The sequence below is a fragment of the Thermobia domestica genome, chromosome 10, assembly GCF_964235325.1.
Source record: "Thermobia domestica chromosome 10, izTheDome1.hap1.1, whole genome shotgun sequence".
Taxonomy (NCBI): domain Eukaryota; kingdom Metazoa; phylum Arthropoda; class Insecta; order Zygentoma; family Lepismatidae; genus Thermobia; species Thermobia domestica.
The window spans coordinates 199,249,772-199,275,167 of NC_137463.1; the positions used below are offsets into that span (position 1 = coordinate 199,249,772).

At 35.1% G+C, this 25,396-nt stretch overlaps 1 protein-coding gene across 3 annotated transcripts in view; it reads right to left on the reverse strand.

The window, feature by feature from the left end:
* Positions 1 to 7,176: 7,176 nt before the first annotated feature.
* LOC145662926 (uncharacterized) overlaps positions 7,177 to 25,396 on the reverse strand; it is a 45,461-nt gene continuing 27,241 nt past the window's right edge. For 2 of the 3 annotated variants that reach the window (XM_081728945.1, XM_081728944.1), the window contains exons 2-3: positions 23,204 to 23,744; positions 7,177 to 8,839 (exon numbers count right to left, since the gene is read on the reverse strand). In XM_081728945.1, coding sequence (XP_081585071.1) covers positions 8,068 to 8,839; positions 23,204 to 23,592 — 1,161 coding nt within the window. In that variant the 5' untranslated portion in view covers positions 23,593 to 23,744 and the 3' untranslated portion in view covers positions 7,177 to 8,067. Of the gene's footprint in view, positions 8,840 to 13,550; positions 14,397 to 23,203; positions 23,745 to 25,396 lie in introns of those variants that run through there. The other variant, XM_081728946.1, reaches the window with a different exon arrangement.

Consider the following 25,396-nt stretch of genomic DNA (forward strand, 5'->3'; position numbering starts at 1 on the left):
AGGATTGTTGCTATTCTCTGAGAACACACGTACCAGTTCTGTGACATCATTTTTAAATCGCATATTAGCACCAGATGATTCTCTGTGGCGTATTCTGAGATCATCATTATCAGAGATCAATCCACACTCTTCCTCAAAACCCGATACGAGGTTGGCAATTACAGGTCCGGACACCATCCATTTTAGCAACGCACTTGAGTTGTCGAGAATTCCAATTGCACCACCTTCAGACTTTACCGTCTTGTCACACTGTTCGTGCATTTGATCATGTCCCATACAAGAATGTGGTCGACTTGTTTGGAACCTACAAAAGCTTCACGGACAAATTCCTCATAAATGACAAGATGTCTAACCCTAAGTTCCTGTAAAGATTTATCAAACACTGACATCCATCTCACGTACTGAGTATGGTCAAGAGCGAACATCCAAGGGCACATTTGAGATAGTGAGCTTACATACTGTTCAAAATCTGCTATTCGCACACTGTGTAGCAAGTTTAAGAGCATCAATTCCAACTGTAATACTGTGTACCAGTATTTAAACTGAACCGATTCACTTTGTCGAATATCAATCCATTCTTCAAATGATAGATGTTTGTCAGAACCAGAAGCCACATACTCTACGTTCGCTTTCCTTAGTATACTGCACAATGCTGCTGATGTTACCTCGTGAGCATATCTAGCTCGCTTAACGTGAGAACCATGCAGACATTGATCGGCCTTTCCAGAAGTTGCCTCAACCAAAAGATCCGTCCATCCACTTCCAGTTAACCACGTGCCCAACATTTCCAGAGACGCCATCTCGATATGCAAAGGGTCCGTCATAGGCCTAACTATAATTAAGTCTTCTCCATACAAATTGGGAGTATCCATTGTACTTACTTTGGCATCGCATAAACAGGCTGATCACACATAATGATAGGTAGTGAGATGGATTCAATGAAGATAAACTTTTCTTGATTATATCAAAGCAATGCCGAATCATTGCAGGCGAATTTATGGAATCTGGAAGTAACGGAAGTAAAACACACTGACTTTTAGATGGAACCTTACCACTATACTCACAAGTATAAAAAGCTGTCCATGTCATGTTTGACGTATTTCTGGGACTTTCTGTTGCAACTGCTTGGATGTGTTCCAGCCACTTGCTTGACAATAGCTTACTTTGCTCAGGCAGTTCATCAGGATTTATGGTCGAAACGGGTACATTGGATTTCACTGGAGTCATCCAGGGGATATTTGTATACCACGCTGGTAACGCACCTTTTCATACAGATTGCGAGAAAGTTATTGAGTAGTTGAGTAGGAATTTTTATATATTATGGTAGCTTAAACAACGAAGATTCTTGTGATATATAAATCTTCTCTCAACTCTGTTTCTGTTAAACAAAAACTTTATCAACATTACCTGAATATCAGCATACATCCCAATGAACAGCAGAAAGACCGGCTGGTTATTTAAAGTTCCACCTTCAAACTTCTTTCACACATATGTAATATTAAAAGGTTTTCTTGATGATAAAATATAATTTGATTTTTCAAGACAACAACTCGTTTGTCAAATATAAATAGATTTCTTCAGTTACGGCGCAAAGTTGCTATCATTATAACCATATTTTCAGCTGGGAGTCACTGTAGCCAGCCACTGCAATTATCTACAAACATCTACGTAGCCGCGTTTAATTTCTCACTGCCGCCTAAACATTTGAAACTGTATACTGGGAGGAAACACTTACATGCCTTTGTTATGCTTCCTTCGGTGTCAGATACAACCACTGGGTGGGTCACTTTTGCATTCATTTTTTGCCCACAAAATGATAAAGTAAAGTGTGATGGCTGCAGGCGTTTATTCAATACTAACATGAACGGAAACCAGTGGTGTAGCGCATCACTTTAAATGCACACAGCTCCGAGACTATTGATCTCACATACATTAAAAGGATATCGACGTAAAGCTTAAGGTTTTGCTAAACGATTTACAAGAGTGTTATTGCGATATCTGTTAAACCAAAGCTTCCAAATGGATAAAACCATAAATAAACGCCATAGGTTTTTTTTTTGTTTTTTAATGAATTTTAGACCCCTCGTGCGGCCCTGGATGATGTTCAATTAAGACAACATAGAATTTAAATTAAAGGCTTGTTATTTCTCTTGCATTTGAGTCTTACTTTGGCTCTGTAGGTCAAGCCGTTTTCACATAATGGCTATTCCAACGATAACATATCGTTCTCCAGTGCTCCAGATGTTCCAGCGCCTGGAATTCCAGGAAATTGGTGTCGGATTTTTGGGGTCTACGTCAGAATTTATTTGTTACTATATTAGTAGACTCTGTGCGAAATTTTATGTTCTTATCACAATACGCATGATTCTTATGAATTTTTCCTCTAATCCACTCCACTACAGTAGAAATCACAAATGTAATCCCCTTCCCCCGAACTTTCTGGGTCGAAACTACACTGCTATCATGTGACAGCACGTCAAACACAACATTATACATCTCAATTTTCTATAACAGGATCGAAGTATTTTCCCTTTAGACAATCTGGAAAGTTCTATTTAGTTTTGAGTCAATATTTTGACTTTGTTTCCTCATATGTTTACTAAATTTTCCCTATTTTCTAAAAGGTCTGTAACTGCTGCTGCATTTCCCTTCATTTAGTTCCTAAAATAGGGAACTTAATCTCGATATTTTGCAGTATGGAAAATTGGCACGGGTCACACGCCTGCCTTTAGAAAATACTCAATTCTGATCTTGAATAAACAAAAATAAACAACGTCGAGATGGTATTACAAATTGTTAGGTCAATGCTCAGCAATTCCGATAATAAAATATTACGCGCATCGAAATGATACAAGTGCTATATGGCTACAATTAACAAACAGGTATGAAATGTATTTATTTAAATTTTTCACGCAGCTTTTCAATGCTCTCACACCTCAATGTCGCTCGTGCAAATGTGTAACTGAGTACTACAAGTCGCTTTACATTGTCAGTGTTGCTGCTCCCTGAAAATTAGCGTATTCGGAATTCACACCGTTCAGTATTGTCCACCGTCCCTTACTTTTCATAGATCTTTACTCCCTCTTGAAGAGCGGTCATTTTAACTAGCATTCTATCATCCAGACTGAGTCTGGGAGGGGGCGGATCAAGGACTGTCAAACTAACAAAATATTCATCATAATAAAAGGACATGAGAAACCTGCACCTAAGGAATGAAAACCGATATTTTGTTGCAGTAAACATGATTATTTCAGACAATTTCCACCTGCGGGGATTTTGTCTCACAGGGATTTAAAATAATACTGTAAATTTACTGGTAATTCTTGTTGAGCACGATCAAATAATAGCCCGGGGTATATTTCATAACTTCGGCGAGAAAAAGTCCGTCAAGCCATCCCCTGGTATAATCGCTGGGAATAAGAAAGTATGCTTTAGGAGAAAATACACTAGTCAAGCTCTTAATTACTGTATATGCAAATGTACAATATTTCACTCCTAAAATTTTCAAAACTTTTATTTTGGAAAAAGTTTCACAAATAATTCTGATAGGCCGCGCTAAATGTGAATGCTGTTCTGTGTGAACAGCGACAATTTATTCTATTATAATGTAGCATGCTTTGAGTAAATTCAAAAACTAGTGCTGTCTTGCACTAGCATCACTTATTATTATAGCAGCATGTATAACTCTTGTCAACAAAGTATTTGATCTGGTTACAAAACATAAAATTTAGAGAAATGTTCGAGACAAATGCATCTGGAAGTATTAACGTGTTTAATACTACCATAATTTTTTTCTGTTTTCTTTAGTCTATTGATGGCCAATTATTTTTGTTTTCTTTGAAACGAAACGGAATGTTCATAGTTTCATAGTATGGGCAATTGTCAATAATATATATATATATATATATATATATATATATATATATATGTGTGTGTGTGTGTGTGTATGTGTGTGTGTTGTGTATAGGGTGTGTCCCGTAAGTTTAAATACATAGGTGAAATAAACTTTTTTTCTTTTTTAAGGAAAACCATTTTATTTATAAATATATCCTATATGACTACAATTGTTTTGAAAACGTTTCGATACGTGTCCACCGCTGCTGAAGAACATGTATCATCTTAGATGGGTTATTGTAATGGCGTTTGTACATTCCTTGATATGATTTATATTTCTTATCTTTTCCTGATACACTATGGGCTTCAAATATCATCCTAAAATAAAAATCAAGTGGGGTGATATCTGAGAGCCACTCCACAGGATTACGCCGACCTATCCGAAGATATGGAAATTGTTGATTTAACTATTGATGTGTGTTGTTTATTTTCTTCTATACACTACCGCTTAAAAGTTTTCGAACAACTTGAATTGTTGTAAGCATTTACTGTGATCCTATTATTTTGGCACGAGAACTTTACCGCCCTGCACCAGAGGTACTCCTGCCTATAGCATCAAATTTGACGACAGTTGAATCGAGATCTGAGAGATACTGCAGATGATACATCAAATTATAATTGTTAAAATTAAAACCAAAAAAGACAATTTCATATAGATATTGCATAGTATAAGCGAAAGTGTGGAAGGTGAGGCAAGATATTAGTTTTGTTTGAAAAGTGTAGACATAGAGGGTCAATGCAGTGCCAAAAATTTGAAAGAGAAAGTTGTTTTCCAAATTTTGCAGTTCTTTATAGCTTGTTGATATGCTAACGTTTAAAACGCAAAAAAAAAAAAAAAAAAAAAATACTTTGACAAGTATTTACGATGGTTTCGTACCCTCAATTGTTGAAATAATAACGACAAGCATTACATATACGCTTCCACTGAGGACAATTGAGCAGAGAAGGATCTATACTGATCGTCGTAACTACTTTCTTTTTCAAATTTTTGTCTCTGCATCCATCCTCTATATCTACACTTTTCAAACCAAACTAATATTTTGCCTCACCTTCTACACTTTTTTTTTATACTATGCAATATCTATATCAAATTGTCTTTGTGGGTTTCAATTTTAAGAGAATTATAATTTGACATATCTGCAGTATCTCTCAGACCTCGATTCAACTGTCGTCAAATTCTATGTTTTAGGCAGAAGTACATCTGATGCAGGGCAGTAAAGTTCTCTGGCAAAATAATAGGATAACAGTAGATGCTTACAAAAGTGCGGGATGTTCGAAAACTTTTGAGCGGTAGTATATATATATAGGGTGTTTAAAACAACAGCAACAACGTTTGGGAGGTGATTCCTGACGCCAAGATAAGACGAAAAGTATAGACCAATCTGGGTGCACAAATGCTTTCGGAGTTATAGGCTGCCGAAAACATGAAAAACTGAATTTTAAAGGTCAATAGCTGCAATACTATGGGACCTACCGTAGTCGGGTTAAGACTTCACTTAGGAACTAGTATGTGCAATATCTAGAAATTTATGTTTCAGGATCCTAAGATATGCAACAATTTTTATCGAGGGAGTTTAGCTACGGGCACACAATTTGAAGTACTCACCAACTACCTCTATAAAAATTGTTGCGGAAGTTCCGCAGGATTCTGAAATATGGATATTTGGGTAGGGCACATACTAGTTCCTAAGTGAAGTCTTGACCCGACTACGGTAAGTCTCATAGTATTGGAGCTATGGACCTTTAAAGTTCATTTTTTCACGTTTCCTGCAGGCTATACCTCCGAAAGGAAGCATTTGTGCACCCAGGTTGGTCTATACTTTTTGTCTTATCTTGGCGTCAGGAATCACCTCCCAAACGTTGTCGGTGTTGTTTTGAACCCCCCCCTCTCTCTCTCTCTCTCTATATATATATATATATATATATATATATATCGGGTGTTGCAAAATAAGTGTTACAACTCTTGGGAGGTGACTCCTGCCACTGAGACAAGAAAAAGAGTTCTCTTGAACTTTCGGCTATCGGACATAGTTTCGGATCTACAAGGTGCCGAAAGCATGCGAAAATGACTTTCGGACGCCAATAGTTCGGAAACTATCCAACGTAAAGAGGGCGGGTAAAATATTCACTGAAGAAGTCATACACGCTGTATTGAATTTAGCATGTTTCACAATCCTACCATGCACGCGCAAGGGATTTCCCAAAGGAACGTAGGGAGTCCCGGATAATCTGCCAAATGAAAATTGGTGTAAATGGATATGAATTGATAGGGTTTCTACCAGGTAACCCTACCAGAAACAACTTTATAACTTTTAAACTCATTGACGAAAATCGATTAAATTTTTGTAATATCCAAATATCAACAAGGAAATATTGTAAAACATGTTGCACAATACAACCCAATTAACAGAGTTGACAAGTTATATTTTTTAAATGCACTACGTTAGATTATTATACTTTTCAAATTTACACGTTACACGAAAGCTTGTAACATCATATTTATTATTCATTATTCAGTACTATACACCAAGGATGCTACAGTATCACAAACATATATAAACATTTAAGTTTTAGTGGCCTATACAATGGTAGTAACGCAAGTGAGAAGCATGTGTCAATGCACATCGAAGGTACTTTATTGTTGAATACTATGACCACAATGTGAAGTATTACTAACAGGTAAGACCAAAGGTGCAAGAGATTGAAAATTTTACTCTTTTCAGAGCTTAATTTTGAAAATATGCCTAGATGAGTATCATATCCAACCACATAGATAGTTTTGAATGAATATAAACATCATAATGTAGTTACTAGTATCTTAATATCTCAATCCGGTCGCGAGATATGAACATTTGTGAAGTTTGCAACACTCCATAGAATTATGAAATTACGAGAACTTTTACTTACAACTACCAACAACTATTGTTATAATGATATAGAAGCACACCAATGTAACATTTTTAAAATGATTTCTTACAATTACATCACTTTAACCAACATAGCAGTGTTCACCCATATTTTCATATCTTCGGAACGGGTTGATATCTTAAATTACTGCAAACGGCATTATGATCAATAGTTTCATTGGAAACGATCGTTGCATTTGGATATGATATTTATCTAAGTATTTTTTCGAAATAAAATCTTTTGAAGTAAAACTTTCAATCTCTTTTAGTTTTGTCCCTACTTGTTAGAATACGTCATATCACATGGGCATACTATTCAACACTAAGGTACTTCCGATGTCCATGGACAATGACACATCAGTCACACTTGTATTATTGCTATCGCAGCGCTCTCCAAAGTTTCTTTTTCTTTCTTTTTTGTGATATTGTAGCCTCTTTACTTTGTAACGCTAAATAATAAATATGCTCTTGTAAGTTATCGTTTATCATATAGATTCGAAATGTGTAATACTATAATATGACGAATAACTATTTTTTTTTAATATGCCCTCCCTACTGGTATAGTGGCTAGCGCGTACGCCTTTGGTGCACGTAATCCCGGGATCGATTCCCGGTGGAAGACCAAAATAATGTAATTTCATCATCATTTACTTTCACCAATCATTAGTCTTTTAGCCTAAAGGGTACAATCGCAAGACGTTAAACTAAAAATCTTCATTTCTAAAAATACAACTTCATGTTAGTTGGAAAAACTTGATCAGATGGTATTGCAGAGTACGTCGAACAATGTCTCTTTGTCGATATTTGCATGCTAAAAAATTTCATTGGTTTTTATCAATTAGTTTAAAAGTTACACGGATGTTTCAAGATAAATTATTTACTCTGTACACAGGTGGTGTAGAGTAACGGAAGATTTTTATTTTTGTTTTGATATATATGTATACACTGTACCCTGATATATATATGTAATATTGGAAAGAGTGTAACGATGGTATTTTATTCGCATAGTAGTACCATTTAATATATATGAATAATAGCTATCGACAATGAACTCTTGTCACAACAATGGAACATAGATATTTCCTATGCATAATGCTTTTCTCACTGATATTAAATCAATGGCGCCTCGAAAAACTATTTAATATTCTTTAATGAATTTTTAATGGAACTGCAGACTCCTCGTACAAACGTTTCATTTTGTATGAGGAAACAAATCACATTTCAAGTTTCTTTTTCTACAAAATGTCCTACTACATTTGTTATAAAACTATTTCTCCGAATTATTTTTCTTATAACCTATTAAACGATTGTTTATATGAGACAACAAATGGATTTTTAAGTTTCTTTTCCTTAAAAATGGTCTACTACATTCGTTACAATACACTTTTTCATCCGAATGTTTCGCCATATGACTTTTTAAGTTTGCTTTCGTATTAAATGATTTACCACATTCAACACAAGAATAGGGTTTGGCATCCGTATGAGTTACCATATGGCTTTTCAGATTACATTTCAATTTAAACGACTGGCCACATTCTTCACAAATAAACCTTTTCTCGTCCGTATGTTTTAAAATATGAAGCCTTAAGTTGCTTTTCCAAGTAAATGACTGACCACATTCGTAACAAAAGTATGATTCATGACCAGTATGGGTGAACATATGGCCTTTGAATTTGGAATACGTATTGAATGATTGAGAGCATATCTTACAAGAAAAAGATAACTTGGGAGAAGTCAGTTTAATATCGGTATGAATTGAAGAAACATGGGACCTCCATTTAATCCGTGAAGTAAACGTCGCATTACACTCATTACAAATATAAGATTTCTCAGCAGTAGTAAGTTTTTTATCGGTGTCAATTAATACATGATGATTCAGCGCATTGTTACGGGAGTAAATTTTTTTAGTTTTATGTGTTGACATGTGCTTCTCTAAGCCATTCCAGTGGGAGAAGAATTTTCCACATTGTTTACAAGTAGGAATCTCAGTGATAGCTCTCAATGAATCTTCTTCACAGCCATCTTCCTCTATAAGACGTCTGAAAAAAATAGAATACATTAGTATCAAAATACTCATAATAACATAACAACATAGGGAACATATCAACTACAGTATCAGGTCGTCTGCTATTTTGGAGAATATTCCTTAACTTGTTCAGGCTTTCAGACAAGACAAAAAAAATTCATACTATATTTTAGTAGAATTAAATAAACGCTGTACTGTCCACTAAGCACTTGTGGCTACAAACTTGTTCGCAAAGCGACGGATGGTAAAAAATATCATTATCGTTGATGATATGTAGTCGCTAGAAAAAACACTAAATATTCAAAATATTTTTTGATGGTTTCCTACCTCCTTATTTTAGCCATACCTAACCCTACCATATGTTTAATAAAACTGTATTTTTCTAGCTTCACAATATATATTTACAAAACAACACGCATAAGTAAATGACAGTACATGCAAATAGACAATTAGAATAGAGTCTATTAACTTCTAAAGCAACTATCATTTTTTTATTGTTAGATAATACAACACATACACTACATTGCAACTAGGGATTAATCTGGAAGGAATTGCTCACAAAAAGTACCAATGAATTCAATTGCATGTTTAGGAGATATAACGTCATCAATACGGCCGTTGTCAGAATTTATAGGATAATCTTTAAAGGAACACAACTTCTCACACAGTAGATGTACAAACGTCATTTCTGCACTAAATAGAAAGGAATTAATTGCAGAAATAGAGAAAACGCAAAACGTCTTTTTTCATTATAATTTGACATTTAACTGTAAATGTCTCAGCAATGATACAGTAATATTTCACGTTTTAACACTGTAAGTAGTTTCAAGAACTTTAGAACGATAGCCCTCAAATAATATCAACGTCAATGACTTTGAGAGTGTTACGTTGATTTCTGAAAAAAAGAAAAAAAATCTGTGGCTATTCAATGGCTTCCTTACTAATATTTTATTATGTTAGATTTAAACTGGACTCTCTTCGTACTTTTTTTATTCTTTACATTTAATATATGTAAAAGTGTAATTATGTTTTGATTAGACACAAAAATGAATATTCAAAGATATTAATATTTGTATTCAAGATCTCGCATTTTTTAGGCAACTGCCGAATCGTTAACTTCCCTTCATAGCAGTATCCCGCAACAAACAACAATACCTTCGAGAAACTGCTTTCCATGTTGAATGAAGTGAGAACGAGTTTTCGCGTCTTCTGGGGTATACGTTGCGGCTCAAATTTTGCCACAATTTGATACCAAAATCCACGCTTGATCGAGTGTGGCAACAAACTTCACCTTTTCTCCAGATAGATGGCGTTCGTAGAGGCACCTGCAGTGGGGCTTTTTTCCTTTCGATGCGCCGCATTAACGACATGTTCCACGACTTTCAAACACCATCCGGAGCTTTAATTTCCCACGTAGGTTCGGGTTCACAGTTGACTGTATCACGTGCAATCGTTATGTAGGAGGGTTTCCCTGCAGGACCATTCGGCTCAACTTCCGAGCTACAGGTAGATGTACTGTAGTACACGGCCACTTTCTACTCCGCCGCGGGTGAACGAAGTGCTAGAAATCGTAGGGTTTATGTCGATTAAATATGTTCTTGATGGCCGTTGACCCCAATGCACATCTATTTTTCTTGTACTGTTTCTGAATCTATCTCGCAAAACTTGGTATAGAAAACTGCTATGACGTATCCTTCCCAAAACACACACAGGCGAATTTGGCGCGATACTAGAGGCCTTTGGCTTTGTTTTGCTGTTCGAACTATTCGGATCGGTCGATTCTGTGAGCTGTGGTGGTTTAAAATCGGAAACATGGACGGATCAACCTTCTGTATTTTTGGAATCTTACATAATTTCTAAATGATAACTGACATCGTCATTATATATTATGTTTACACAATGTGTTAGTAGTTATCAAGTGAAAAATACAATATATATACATATATAAATTACATTGAAAACAGCATACCCTCAGAACAATCGCTCTCTATACCAGATGAGGATTTGGCATTTTGGACTGCATGATCTTCATAAAATCTTCCTGTTCTATACGTACATATCGCCATTCACATGCTCTTTACCTTTTTGTTCCTGTCGCTGTAGCCATGTCCCACGCGGTACGCACATAGTATTACACATTTTAAAGTGATCCCAACATGCACGTCTTGCAAAAAGAGACTAGATGCAATAGGTCTTCTAGGGCAACGACCATCGAAGTGAGTATAGGAGGCCTTTCACCATCATCGGAGAATCTTCATGTCACGCTATTCCTGCACGTAATGAGAACTGATGAATGCTGGTGTCGGAGGAAGAATTTGAGTTACACATTTGTAGGGTAAGAAATTGAGAAAGTGTCTTAGTAAAAGATAAAGTTAGTAAAAGATGGGAAGTTGTCCAAGGGAGATCCAAATGAAGGACATGCCAAACATCTTCGTCTGGAATAGAGAGACTGCTGTGAGAGTATGCTATGAAGTGATTATTATTCAATATCTCTCTGTACTTTATATTTGGTAACTGCTACCGTATTGAATAAAAATAAAATATAATAATCACAATATCCACTTATCATTTAGTATTTAATTGTGTAATATTTCAACAATATACGAACATTCTAAAACAACAGATTAAATAACACCAAATTGTACAAGCTCAAAATAGCAACAACTATGTCTAATTAGTGAAGCCAACACAGATTCTTTGGGCCTTTTTCTTACTTCGTGAACAAGTTGCGTCATCATTTGGGAAGTTATCTGGTTAACTTTTGTGTTTGATTAGAACACAATTGCACTTGTTACCTGTACTACTTTGAGAAGTATTGTTTTTCATGTGAAAATTTGAAACACTTCATTCCTTGTTATTTCCTTCATAAAATTAAATAATAATAATAATAATAATAATAATAATAATAATAATAATAATAATAATAATAATAATAAATAAAAAATAAAAATAAATAAAAATACAAATCTAAAGAGTAAAGAAAATACACAGGATAGAAAGCAAATTAGAGCATCAGTTCAAATCTGTCGTAAGAAAATATTAGTAAGGAAGCCACCGAACGACCAAAAATTTCACTTCATAAGTTAAGTGTAACTGCTATAGTTTTTCCATCACACTGTAGAATAATACATTTAGGTGTGAGCACATCACAGTATACACAACATTATACCCATAGGCTCCATCTATCGTAGTGTTTTGTCTCCCTCCCCTTCTTTTTAACACATTAAAGGCGAACACACTGAACGCTACGAAACAAGCACAATGTTACAAAATAGATAGGTCACCATAATAAACGGGACCACTGAACTAGAATATATTTTCGTCGTCAAACTAGCAAATCTTACAACAACCGATATCATAATTTATAGTTCAACATTTAATTTTAAGTATATTAAAATACTATTTCTCTTCATGAGAACATTACATAAATGTGACTTATGGGCATCTACAATTCGGAAAAGTGTAGAGCGGCTCTACGGAGAATATATATAATTAACGAAATCGGTGTAGTTCTAGATTCACAAAATAATGTATCAAAAATTACTCCAACGAACATACGAACATTTAATATCTGACACCATATTGCAACTCGACTATGTACGCTACTATAAATTACTATTGTTGTTAACTCATGTACACAGTTTTAAAATACTGATTTCATACAACCAACAATGGAGGCGTCAGTACATAGTAAACAATTACTTAAAAAATATATTTTATAATTCCCGAATGAAAGAAAAAAGAAACTCATGCAAACCTAACACGTTTCTCTCTTCGTTGAGTTGTCTTCGTCTTTTTTAGTGGAGTTGTGCAACTCTTGAGTATGTTCCGATGAATGGTTTTTACTCTTCCATAAAATGGCTTTTTCCGTTCTTTCAAAGTCAAAGTACTTCCGCGCTTTTCTGTCTTCTTCGCTTCTACCTTTTTCTAATTTCAGTCTCATATCTAGTGATAAAATTTCTTATAAAGAAATCGTATTTCATTGTCATCCCTATGCCTTAATACATATCATTTGCAACAGTATGAGAGACGTGTAGAGTTTGATTGAAGCCTCATTCACGGTGCATTAATCCACTGGGACATTCTTGACTCAATTCATTTCCAACAATTATTTCCATTTAAATATCTTAGGTTGATTTATCATGTATGGAGTCTCATTACAATCCATTCCTCTAAAATACGCCATGACTCCTCAGCCATATTTGCATATTACAACACACTAAGGAGAAAAAGAAATTAGTTGAGGGAAAATGTAACAAGATCTTTGGATTATTATTAATACCGTGGGAAATTCAAAAAGTCAGAATGCTTAACAAGACGTTTAACTACTACTACTACTATTACTACTATAAGGGGTGATCAACTATTACTACTATAAGGGGTGCCCCTTCAGTGGTCATAATTCATGAAATAAATTTTATTACGAGCGGAAACTTGTACGCTATCTAGAGGCGTCTATGGTTAGCGTGCAATAAGACTATTGTTCAGAAGAAGTTACCATGAGTGTTGAGAGACTTGTCCCACTGTGTCACTAACTTACAAATGCCGTCCATGTAAAATTTGGACGGCTGACTATCAAAACACTCACGCACAGCGTCCTGAACCTCAGCGTCAGACTGAAATATCTAACCTTTCAATGCCTTCTTTAGAGGCCCAAAGATGTGAAAGTCATAAGCTATGGATTGAATACTAATGCGTCTATCCGCAGCTATAGCCGCATTCACCTTTCCACGCATGTCTTCTGTGGCAACAACATGGGCTTGACCAGGACGTGGATAATCAGTGGTTTGTTCACGCCCCTTCCGAAACATTCTCAACCAGATCACTACTGTTGTTTTGGAGACGCATACATCACCATACACGTCTTGCTTACGCCGGAACACTTCAGCTGGTTGACAACCTTCGACACTCAGAAACTGGATGACGGCACGCTGGTCCTGTTTCGACGGACTGAGGATCATGAGCGCCATCTTTCACTCGTTATACATGCAAAATAGAAACACGTATAATCAACATTCCTACATCCAACACACAGGGACATTAGCCAATTACACACTATTAAACAAACAATATCATCCTACACACTATACCAATACATGGAACGAACGGGTTTCAGTTGATTACCCCTTATAGCAACATTGTGTTAGGTCATGCCGACTTTTCCTCACCTCTTTACCCATAGCAGTCTAGCAGTAAAACTCAACCCAACAGAATGGCAAGAGAAGATTGTTTTGAGGGGAAACAAATAACATACACCACACGGAACATAGGCTAATTCAATATACAAACAGACAAGCCAAATGTGACAAAGCAAAACATAAGGTAGATTTTTTTTTTTTTTTTTTTTTTTTAAATCATCATATACTACAGCATACCTAATATTATAAATTAGACATTAAAGTTTTCAGTGTGTTTAAATGTCTTGTCTTCGATATATCTGTGTATATAGTGTTAAGGAAACTGTTTTAGTTTTGGGTGTATGAAAAGAAAAGCACACCGATCAAGCATGTGAATACTGGAACAGGTAACATCTGTATTAAAGAGTTTCCCCTTGGCCATGTGATTAGCATACACACTTTTCACGCCCCGCGTTCAGTTCCTAACGGGAGTTCATGTGGTTCGGATTCAATGTTAACTTTAGATCTGTAACTCACATAGCATTGGTGCTAAAGAGATAAACTTGAAATCAATCAACCAATTTGCATTAGGATATAAGAAACACGATACAAGCTACAACATATCGTAACATGTATTGTAATTCCTAAGCACTACTATTCTTAGCGGGAGTGTAGATTATAATATTTTACCAGAGCGACTCGCATTAGCTCCTTTCAAACTGTTACAGATTTATCGTCTATACCAGTTATTAACGTTGAACTTTTTTTTTTTTCGTGTTTTGCGTCCTTATGCAGCATCGTGGCTAGGAAGAATTGGACATACTATTAACGTGGACTCCCAACCACCACAGCGACTTGAATCAAGTGTAACACCGGGTGCACAAACCCTCATGCAAGATCAATTCTCACACTTTTTCTCTTCTAAGAGAGAGCTGGATTACAGGACCGTTCCACTGGCACCGGTAATTATACAAATCATCAGGTTGACAAAGATGTGATACTCGACATTTTTATTGTATGATATTTTAATTGTAAGTTAGGGGCTCTCACAAAGGCAAATAAGAGATCAATCCAGAACAAAGAATTGGAAAGGTTTGTGTACCATCATATCCTTAATTGGGAATCTTTCTACTCTAGAGAGGTTAAGAGTTTGATTCGAGGTGGCTTCTATCTAAGTTTCATAATTGTTTATTCGTTGACCTTGACTTAGGGATTGCGGCGAATTACCAGTCGATTATTTAAATTGAGTTTTAAAAATGAAATGAAATCTGTAAGTTTTACGTTCCACTAGGCTAAAGAAGACTGTGATGATGAGAAATCTATGAAATGGTGGAGTGAAGAAAGTGAGAGACAACGGGAGAACCCCTAGAAAACCCACCCGCACGGTGTTTGTTCACCACAAAGTTCACTTGGCGTGAGCTGAGATCGAACCAAGGACCCCATGCACCAGAGGTTAACGCTCTACCACTGAGCCACCGCAGCCCTACATTGAGTTTTAGATCTATATGGTGTCTTTGGGGACCATGGGAAATTCTGACCATTAAGGATGCCATGAATTTGAAATATTTCCCAACCGTTACCTTATTACTAACTAACTAACTCTATGTCCTATGGAACCCGGAGGTTCAATGCCGCGTTCACAAAAGCTCTCCACTGACTTCTATCCTTAGCTAACTGCATCCAGTTTCTACTTTGTATTCCAATCTCTGCGAAATCCATCTTAATATTGTCATCCCATCTGCGCCTAGGTCTTCCTAATGGTCGTTTTCCGATTGGTCTTCCAGTCAAGACTTTGAAAGCGTTTTTACTTTCTTCCATTCTAGCTACATGACCTGCCCACCTAAGCCTCCTAGACTTGACGACCCTAACAATGTTGGGTAAACCATATAAATTATGTAGTTCCTCGTTATGAAGTTTCCGCCATTCCCCATTCCCGTTCCTCTTAGGTCCGAATATTCGTCTCAGGATCATGTTCTCAAATACTTTCAGTCTATGTTCTTCCCTCAGAGTAAGTGACCAGAGTTACCTTATTACATTCTTATAAATTATCTAAGTTTCCATTCTAACAGTTATTACACATCATGATTTAGGGCTGTAAATCTAGTTAAACTAGAAATCAAAAGTAGGAAATGTAGTGATCTAGTCATAGTGAGTTTCTAGAATAAGGAATTATTCATTAAATAAAAAGTATTTTATTTCCTTACATCAAATCAAAAGTAAGCTTGTAACTGTTTTGACAAATTGGAAGTTGTTTAAGAGCTTTAGCAAACTAAACAATTAGAAAAATTATTTTATCCATATTGGAAGATACTATCCCATGATAGGTTTTAAGCAGTGTTGGGAAGTAACGTAACGCAAGTAACGCGTTACTTGTACCGCGTTACTTTTTAAGTAACGTTTCTTAGTAACGCGTTACATTTTTTCCAAAGTAACTGTAACGGTAACGCGTTACAAATTTTTAAGTAACGTACCTAGTTTGCGTTACTTTTTTCGCGTTACATTTCGGATGAGATGTATTTCTTTTTCGGAAACAAATGTTTCTTTCCTGTAAGTGAATTTTTCAGAATCAAACAATCGAGCATGAACTACGTGTCAGTGACCGATAGTCACAGACACACAGAGAAACAGATAAATTTGTAGTGCCACTTGCTGTTTTTTTGAAGATGAGGATAACCTTTGGGAAATCACATGTACTGATTGCAAGCACCTGGAAGATTTTGTCGTAGATTTTGACAGCTACAAATCAATGCATTCAGTGAGTGAACTAGGAGTGCAATGATACCGGTAGTCTATTTTACTTTAATTGGTGTTGTTTTTATAAAGATGGAGAACGAAAATATTTTGCTGTTCGAACATTTGAAAGAATACTTTTTTCTTAAGAGCTGAGAATGATGGACAGAATTTAAAAATAAAGTGTCTGAAGTGCCCCGGCGGAAAATATTTATCAACAACTACGGTGCCATAATTAACGATTTACAGTAAGGGGTTAATATGAATAAACTGTTTTGATGAGCAGACCTACTTTATTACTAGACAATAGTTTGCTGATGATATGTAATATTGGAGTTGTTTCAGATCAGTTTGCTTGTTCTAGAGTCCCGTTGATTATAGAGTAGTGTAATGTTTCTCTATATTCTTTATTTTTAATTTTACATAACAACATTGTTATTATTATGTAATTAGTTTAGCAGAATAATTATAAGCAACCATTTTTTCTAACGCATAGGGATGAGCACGAGTCAAGCTAAAATTCGACTCGACTCGAATTCAAGTCAAGTTTCGAGTCAAGTCAAGGGTAATATCCTCGAGTCGAATTCCGAGCCGATTCAGCTTTTTGCGTCGAGTTTGATAAATGGCTCGTTCGTTTTAAGTCGTCTTCAAATCATGGCCTGATTTCACTGGAAAACGAAAGCCATGAGAAATGTAAGCTAAACAGTAATATGGAATACTTTTAGTGTTGCTCACGAGATGGGACACTGCTTACATCTCGTCTCGTCTCGATAACGAGACCACAAGATATTTTTTTTATAACAAGCTCAGCTCGGATCGGCTCAACTGAGAAGATGACTCGAGCTGGCTCGGCTTGGTAGGGATGAGCCATTTGCTCGGTTCGGCTCAATGAGCCGAGGGCTCTAGCCGAGTCGGGTGAGCTGTTGGTTCGGCTTACTTCTCGGTTCTGGTCGATAGTGAATGAGCTTGGAGCCGAGCTGTTTGAGTCGTTGACAATTCTAAACCCGGGCCGAGCAGTTTTGAAGATATTTGGCCAGTGCCCTATAACTTTTAACAGTGTTCAGCTCGAGCCCGAATACTCAACCTAGACCCTCAACCCAAATTCAGAAGCTCGTGAACAATGTCTTTGACTCCTAGACTTCATGACTACCAAGGTTGGCAATCAACTATCTTTTTAGTATTCAAATACAAACCGCCTACCTTGCTTTTTATATACAGTGTTATTATAATTAATAATTAATAATAATAATAATAATAATAATAATAATAATAATAATAATAATAATAATAATAGCGGTAGTAATAGTAGTACGGAAAATTGAAGTCATAATTTTTTTCACATTTTTAAAGTTTCGGACCTAAAAGTAACGCGTTACTTTCGAAGTAAAGTAACAGTTACTTTTTGGGGGCAAGTAACGCGTTACATTTCAAGAGAAAGTAAAGTAACTTGTAACGCGTTACATTTTTACAAGTAACTTACCCAACACTGGTTTTAAGTAATAACTGTGGTGGTTTAATTCTACGTTCCACAAGTCTCCTGAATTGAAATCGTTGACCTTACTCTGCAACTTTCTTCCATGTATAGAATCGAATCAAGAATCACTCGCACTAGAAATGATAGCATTCTTCGACTAGGCCATTGTGTTCCACTTTGTGACCTTCAGGTTAACTAGTTTTATGGGGCATAAAATCATTGTTACGAAATAATTGCTGTAATGAAAAAAAAATAAGACGTATTGGGTTAACGGCGCCTCTATTGTATTCAGTTTCCATGGTTCCCCAAACAGAACTCCGCCTAAACTTTTTTTTTTCTCATTATTCATTTGTGTGGCCTACACGCGTGACTTCGATGCACAAGGTCTCTTTTCGGTTCTCAGTGATAGAGTACTGATCACACTAGTTGCTCGAATTCCACTTTTAAGCAGTAAGTTCTGTCCTATGTAATCTCATTTTGCTGACAAAGTATATAAATAGAAATCAATCGATCATCAATGCCATTTACGCGCTCCCTATGTCAGTTGCGGAGTATCGTAACCTAATACAGATTTCCAGAACCAATCTCTTAACGATTTTTCTAGTAGAATGGGGCGTATAAAATAACTATCAGTGCTATGCCAGGATCTATTAGTGGTACTCTAATACAGCTCTACTGGAGATAATATAATGGTGACAAGGTTATGTATGGAAATAATATCTCTTCTTTAGACGCTGATCCGATTTCTAAAAATCACATGTCGCTGTCTATTACCGTTTTTGTTCTATGGCTATCAGAGTTTAAACCGGATCTATACCACTACTGGTTTTACTAGGGTAGTATGAGTAGAGATGGTATCCGTTGTATAAAGCTTCCGACAGTTATGCATAGATAATATATATATATATATATATATATATATATATATATATATATATATATATATATATATATAATTACTCTAAAAGGACATACAAACATTTAATATCTGACACCATATTCAAAAATTGATGTCTTCAGCATTATCATTAGCGAAATACGACTTGATCTGTTACGGACCATTGCATATATAGGTAACAAAAAAGCATATATAGCACTGCATATATAGTAAACATCATAATTTTTACACTTAACTATGCTATACATAACTGTCGGAAGCCTTCTCTACTCATATTACTCTAGTAAAACCATCGGTTTCAACTCTCATACCCATAGAACAAAAACGGAAATAGACAGCGACATGTGATTTTTAGAAATCGGATCAGTGTCTGAAGAAAAGAGATTATTTCCATACATAACCTTGTCCTCATTATATTATCTCCAGGAGAGCTATATTAGAGTACCAGTGATAGGTCCTGGCATAGCACTGATAGTCATCTTATACGCCCCATTCTACTAGAAAAATCGTTAAGAGATTGGTTCTGGAAATCTGTATTAGGTTACGATACTCCGCAACTGACATAGGGAGCGCGTAAATGGCATTGATGATCGATTGACTAAATGGGACAGAACTTACTGCTTAAAAGTGAAATTCGAACAACTAGTGTGATCGGTATACTATCCCTAAGAACTGAAAAGAGGCCTTGTGCATCGAGTGTTAACCACTAGACCACAAAAATGAACACTGAAAAAAAGAAGTTTAGGCTGAGTTCTGTGTTTGGGGAACCATGGAAACTGAATACAACAGAAGCACCGTTAACCCAATACGTCTTATTTTTTTTTTCATTACAGCAATTATTTCGTAATAATGATTTTATGCCCCATAAAACTAGTTAACCTGAAGGTCACAAGGTGGAACACAATGGCCTAGTCGAAGAATGCTATGATTTCTAGTGCGAGTGATTCTTGATTCGATTCTATACATGAAACAAAGTTGCAGAGTGAGGTCAACGATTTCAATTCAGGAGATGTGTGGAACGTAGTATTAAACCATCACAGTTATTACTTAAAAACTATTATGGGATAGTATTTTCCAATATGAGTAAAATAATGTTTCTAATTGTTTAGTTTGCTAAAGCCACTGAAAAACTTCCAATTTGTCAAAACAGTTACAAGCTTACTTTTGATTTGACGTAAGGAAATATAATAATTTTTATTTAATGAATAATTCTTTATTCCAGAAACTTACTATGACTAGACCACTACGTTCTCTACTTTTGCTTTATAGTTTAACTAGATTTACAGCCTTAAATCATGATGTGTAAAAACTGTTAGAATGGAAATTTAGGTAATTTATAAGAATGTAATAAAGTAACGGTTGCGAAATATTTCATAGTCATGGCGTTCTTAATGATCAGAATTTCCCATGGTCCCCAAAGATAGTATATAGATCTAAAATTCAATTTAGGGCTGCGGTGGCTCAGTGGTAGAGCGTTAACCTCTGGTGCATGGGGTCTTAGTTCAGTCCCAGCTCGCGTCAAGTGAACTTTGCGGTGGGCAAACACCGTGTGGGTGGGTTTTCTAGGGGTTCTCCCGTTGACTTCCACTTTCACCAATCCACCATTTTATTAATTGCTCATCACCACAGTCTTCTTTAGCCTAGTCGGCATAACGTGGGACGTAAAACTTAAAGATTGCATTTCATTTTTAAAACTCAATTTAAGTAATCGACTAATGGTTCGCTGCGATCTCTAAGTCATCAACTAACAAACAATTATGAAACTTAGTAGCCGCCTCAGATCAAACTCTTAACCCCTCTAGAGTAGAAAGATCCGCAATTAAGGATATGATGGTACACGAACCTTTCCAATACTTTGTTATGGATTGATCTCTTATCTGCCCTTTGTGAGGGTCGTTAACTTACAATTAAATATCATACAACGGACAGGTCGAGTATCACATCTTTAACCTGATGATTTGTATAATTAACGGTGCCAGTCGAACGGTTCTGTAATCCAGCTCTCTCTTAGAAGAGAAAAAGTGTGAGAATTGATCTTGCATGAAGGTTTGTACACCCGCTATTCACACTTGATTCATGTCACTGTGGTGGTTCGGAGCCCATGTTAATAGTATGTCCAGTTCTTCCTAGACACAGTGCTGCATAAGGACGCGAAACACGAAAAAACAGTTCAAAGTTAATAACTGGTATAGACGATAAATCTGTAACAGTTTGAAAGGAACTAATGCGAGTCGCTCTGGTAAAATATCATAATCTACACTCCCGCTAAGAATAGTAGTGCTTACGAATTACAATACATGTTACGATATGTTGTACCTTGTATTGTGTTTCATATATCCTAATGCAGATTGGTTGATTGATTTCAAGTTTATCTCTTTAGCACCAATGCTGTGTGAGTTAAAGAGCTAAAGGTTAACACTGAATCCGAACTACATGAATTCCTGTTAGGAACTGAATGCGAAGCGTGAAAAGTGTGTATGCTAATCACATAGTCAAGAGGAAACTCTTTAATACAGTTCAGTATAAGCATGCCTGATCGGTGTTCTTTCCTTAATACTATATACACAAATATATCAAAGACAAGACATATTTAAACATAGTGAAAACTTTAATGTCTAGCCGTAAATTATAATATCAGGTATGCTGTAGTATATGATGTTGAAATAACGATATCTACCTTATCTTTTGCCTTCACATTTGGTTGTCTGTTTGTATATTGAATTAACCTATGGTTCCGTGTGGTGTATGTTTTTTTTCCCTCAAAACAATCTCCTCTCGCCATTCTTGGGTTTGAGTTTTTCTGCTAGACTGCTATGAATAAAGAGGTTATTAAACGTCGGCGTGGTCTGAGAACAATGTTGCTGGTAGTAGTAGTCGTAGTAGTTGTAGTAATAATAATAATAATAATAATAATAATAATAATAATAATAATAATAATAATAATAATAATAATAATAATAATAATAATAATAAAGTGTCTTCTTAAGCATTCTGACTTTTTGAATTTTCCTCGGTATTAATAATGATCCAAATTTTGTCACATTTTCCCCCAACTGTTTTTTTTTTCTCCTTAGTGTGTTGTAACATGCAAATATGGTTGAGGAGTCATAGTGTATTTTAGAGGAACGGATTGTAACGCGAGTCCATACATGATAAATCAACCTAAGATATTTAAACGGAATGAGTCAAGAGTGTCACAATGGAAGAGAATGAAACCAATCAAATTCGACAGATCTCTCCGTATACTGTTGGAAATTATATCTATTGCAGTATAGGGATGAGAATGAAATACAATATTTACATAAGAAATTTTATCACTCGATATGAGGCAGCAGTTAGAAAAAGGTAGAAATGAAGAAGACGGAAAAGGGTGGAAATACTTTAAATTTGAAAGGATTGAAAAAGCTACTTTATGAAATAGTAAAATCTTTCATTGGAGCATACTCTAGGTGGGTAAAACTCCACTAGAGAGATATGTATTTGGTTTGTAGAAGTTTTTCTTCTTCTTCTTCTTTGTTTCGGAAATAATTAAATCTTTTTCTTTTAACTATTTCTTTACATATGGACTTATGCCTTCATTGTAGGTTGCATTAAATCAATATTCTTAAACTACATATATGAGCAACAAATAGTAACTTATAATAGCGTACAGAGTTTTCATTTTCTAAGGCATAATTACAACATTTACTCTATTTTTTAAGATTTTTAAAGATAAAACACATTTTGGAATCTTTCTGAAAACAAATAGGAAAATCCAGCATTCTTAAACGAAAAAAAAATCAATTAATTTATTTTTTTAATAACTAAAAATTTTAAATTTGTAGTTGACCTAAGAATTCAGAACATATCATTAGTAGACTGCTATTTGAAAGTGCATACGTTCGTAGATCTCGGACCCTACTTTAGTAGTAAGTTGTGTTCTTTATCATCATTTTGAATTGCATAAAGCACAAACCACGCTCAATTTAGTAGGTGGTACATTTCATAGGTAAGCAATATCTTAATGTAAGTGATAAAATTGTAATAAAACTTTAAATCCATACATGCAACACGTCAAATAAACGTTAAGAATAATAGAAGTCAATTTTAAGTTTTATGATGACTAAAACATCTGTATATATAAATTATTTTACAAGAAATGTATAAAATAATAATTACCTTTGAGTTTTATATCCATTTATATCTACCAATTTAATTTCTACTGTCTTTCTAAAGAATAACTTGTATGATTCTTCAGTTAAGTCAAAAGTTAAACCAAAGTCCAGTGCAGCCAAATTATCATCACAAGTGATTTCATTATATTTGCTTTCTCGTTCTAATTTCATATGACTTATTGTATCCAAATTACATGATGTAGACAGAGGTTTGCTTTCCGTTAAAAAGTCGTCATTTGGAACAGTCGTTATAGATATTTTGTGTTCCTTTAACAATTCAAGTTCATTAAATTCCAGGGCATTCTCATTATAGGAATCATCTGTCTCTGCTTTCCAAATCACTTCTGATTTCACATCACATGAAGGAATGTTCGTCCTATATTGGGCTTCCATTCTGAAACTTACTATGCACAATACATTGGTAGAACTTTTTCACATTCTCTTGCGTAAACAGCTGAGAGTTAGACATACGTATTTGTGATACATCTCATTTTTGTTTTGTTTCAATATTTCCACATTTAAATAAATCAGTTTCCTATCCATACCTACAAAATAAAAAAATAAAACAATAAAACAATGTCTTTTATACAATGCACGTAAGAAGATTTATTTATTTATTTTAGTGGGGTAGTCGGAAATGGGACTAAGCTTAAAAGCAATGAGCCTAGCGAACCACTTTCCTAATACCCATTAAAAACTTTAGACCTCAACTTTAGGAAGAGCGGTTAAAAGTGCCCTATAAATGTCTGAAACCAGCACAGAACTACTGCCATCAATTAAGTAATGCTTAATTAACTAACATCGCCTACGCAATTTACATATATATATATATATATATGTGTGTGTGTGTGTGTGTGTGTATGTAAAAACCAACAACCATTTTCTCCAGTTAAACGATAAGTTAGGGGTAAAATTATCTGAAAAGATTGTATTGTCATCGAATTTACTTATTTGTACAAAATTCGAGAGCTCTAACTAGAACAGAAGTGCGTCAAATGGAAGTTGCAAGGTTTGATACTAACAAACAAATTGAAAAATAATATCATAAAAGTACTGTATATAGATAATTCACAGACAATAAAAACAAAGTATTGCGTTAAAGTAATAATTTTCAACTTCATATCCTTTGACGCCATAATTTTCTTCCCCCATTATTAATAGAACGAGACACTGACATACAGAGCAGACAACATACAATTAAAATTTCTAAAAATGATGGTGGCAGACAAACAAGTACTTCAATGGCAGAATGGACAATCTCGAAGGTATGCCCTTCCTGGAAGTCGAGACTACTCGTACAACCTGTCAATACTGTTGTATCCTTTTCGCCTTTCATGTCTTGCTTTGTTCTTTTCGCTTGATACTTCATCCTATCCATTATGTAAGAGAGAAGTGTTGCATCATCATTCACCAACCTGCTGGGAATAATTGCCTTAAATGGCTAGCAATTAAAATAACACACGTTAATATGCTCCTCCTACTATTAACGGAACATTTTACTACAAATTTGTTTAGCATCAAAGTTTAAAGTAAAGCATTAAGAAAGCATATTTTTGTCAAAATATTGTGAAATAAATTTGCATAATTGCTTATACGAACATCAATTGTAATTTCACTAGTAGAAATATTTCTAAAACAACAAATGCTTAAAAGAAACTTTTAAAAGTGAAATCTATAAAATGTTTTTTAGGTTCGATCATGGATTAAAATACCTTAATTTTCAACTCGTCATTATAAATGCACATACTTTGACAGTTTGATAACAGTAAGAATATCGATATGATGTTACTAGGATGAAAACAAATTCTAGAAGCTATGTGCCATTAATAACTTACAACATTACTTCCGTTAGGTCTTTACGTAATTATTCAAACATGACTTTTACTATCTCCTGAAAGAGGTAAACGAAACACAAGAATGCTGATAATTTAAAGTGAATATAACGATTCATTTGACACTAAGATAGAATATTTCTAACTTTACCATTTCACAATAAAAGTACTTGAAATTCCTGCAAACGTGTTTCTATTTTTGGATTAGCAAAGGCAATGAGGACAAGCAAATATCTTCCCTTTCCTCCTATTCCGAGGAAATGAAGGAACTGATAAGCATTTCGAAAATTTCCATGGAGAAGTCAATGTTTAACTATGCAAAACGTTTAGGTTACAAACATACACAGAACACAAGCAATAGTATA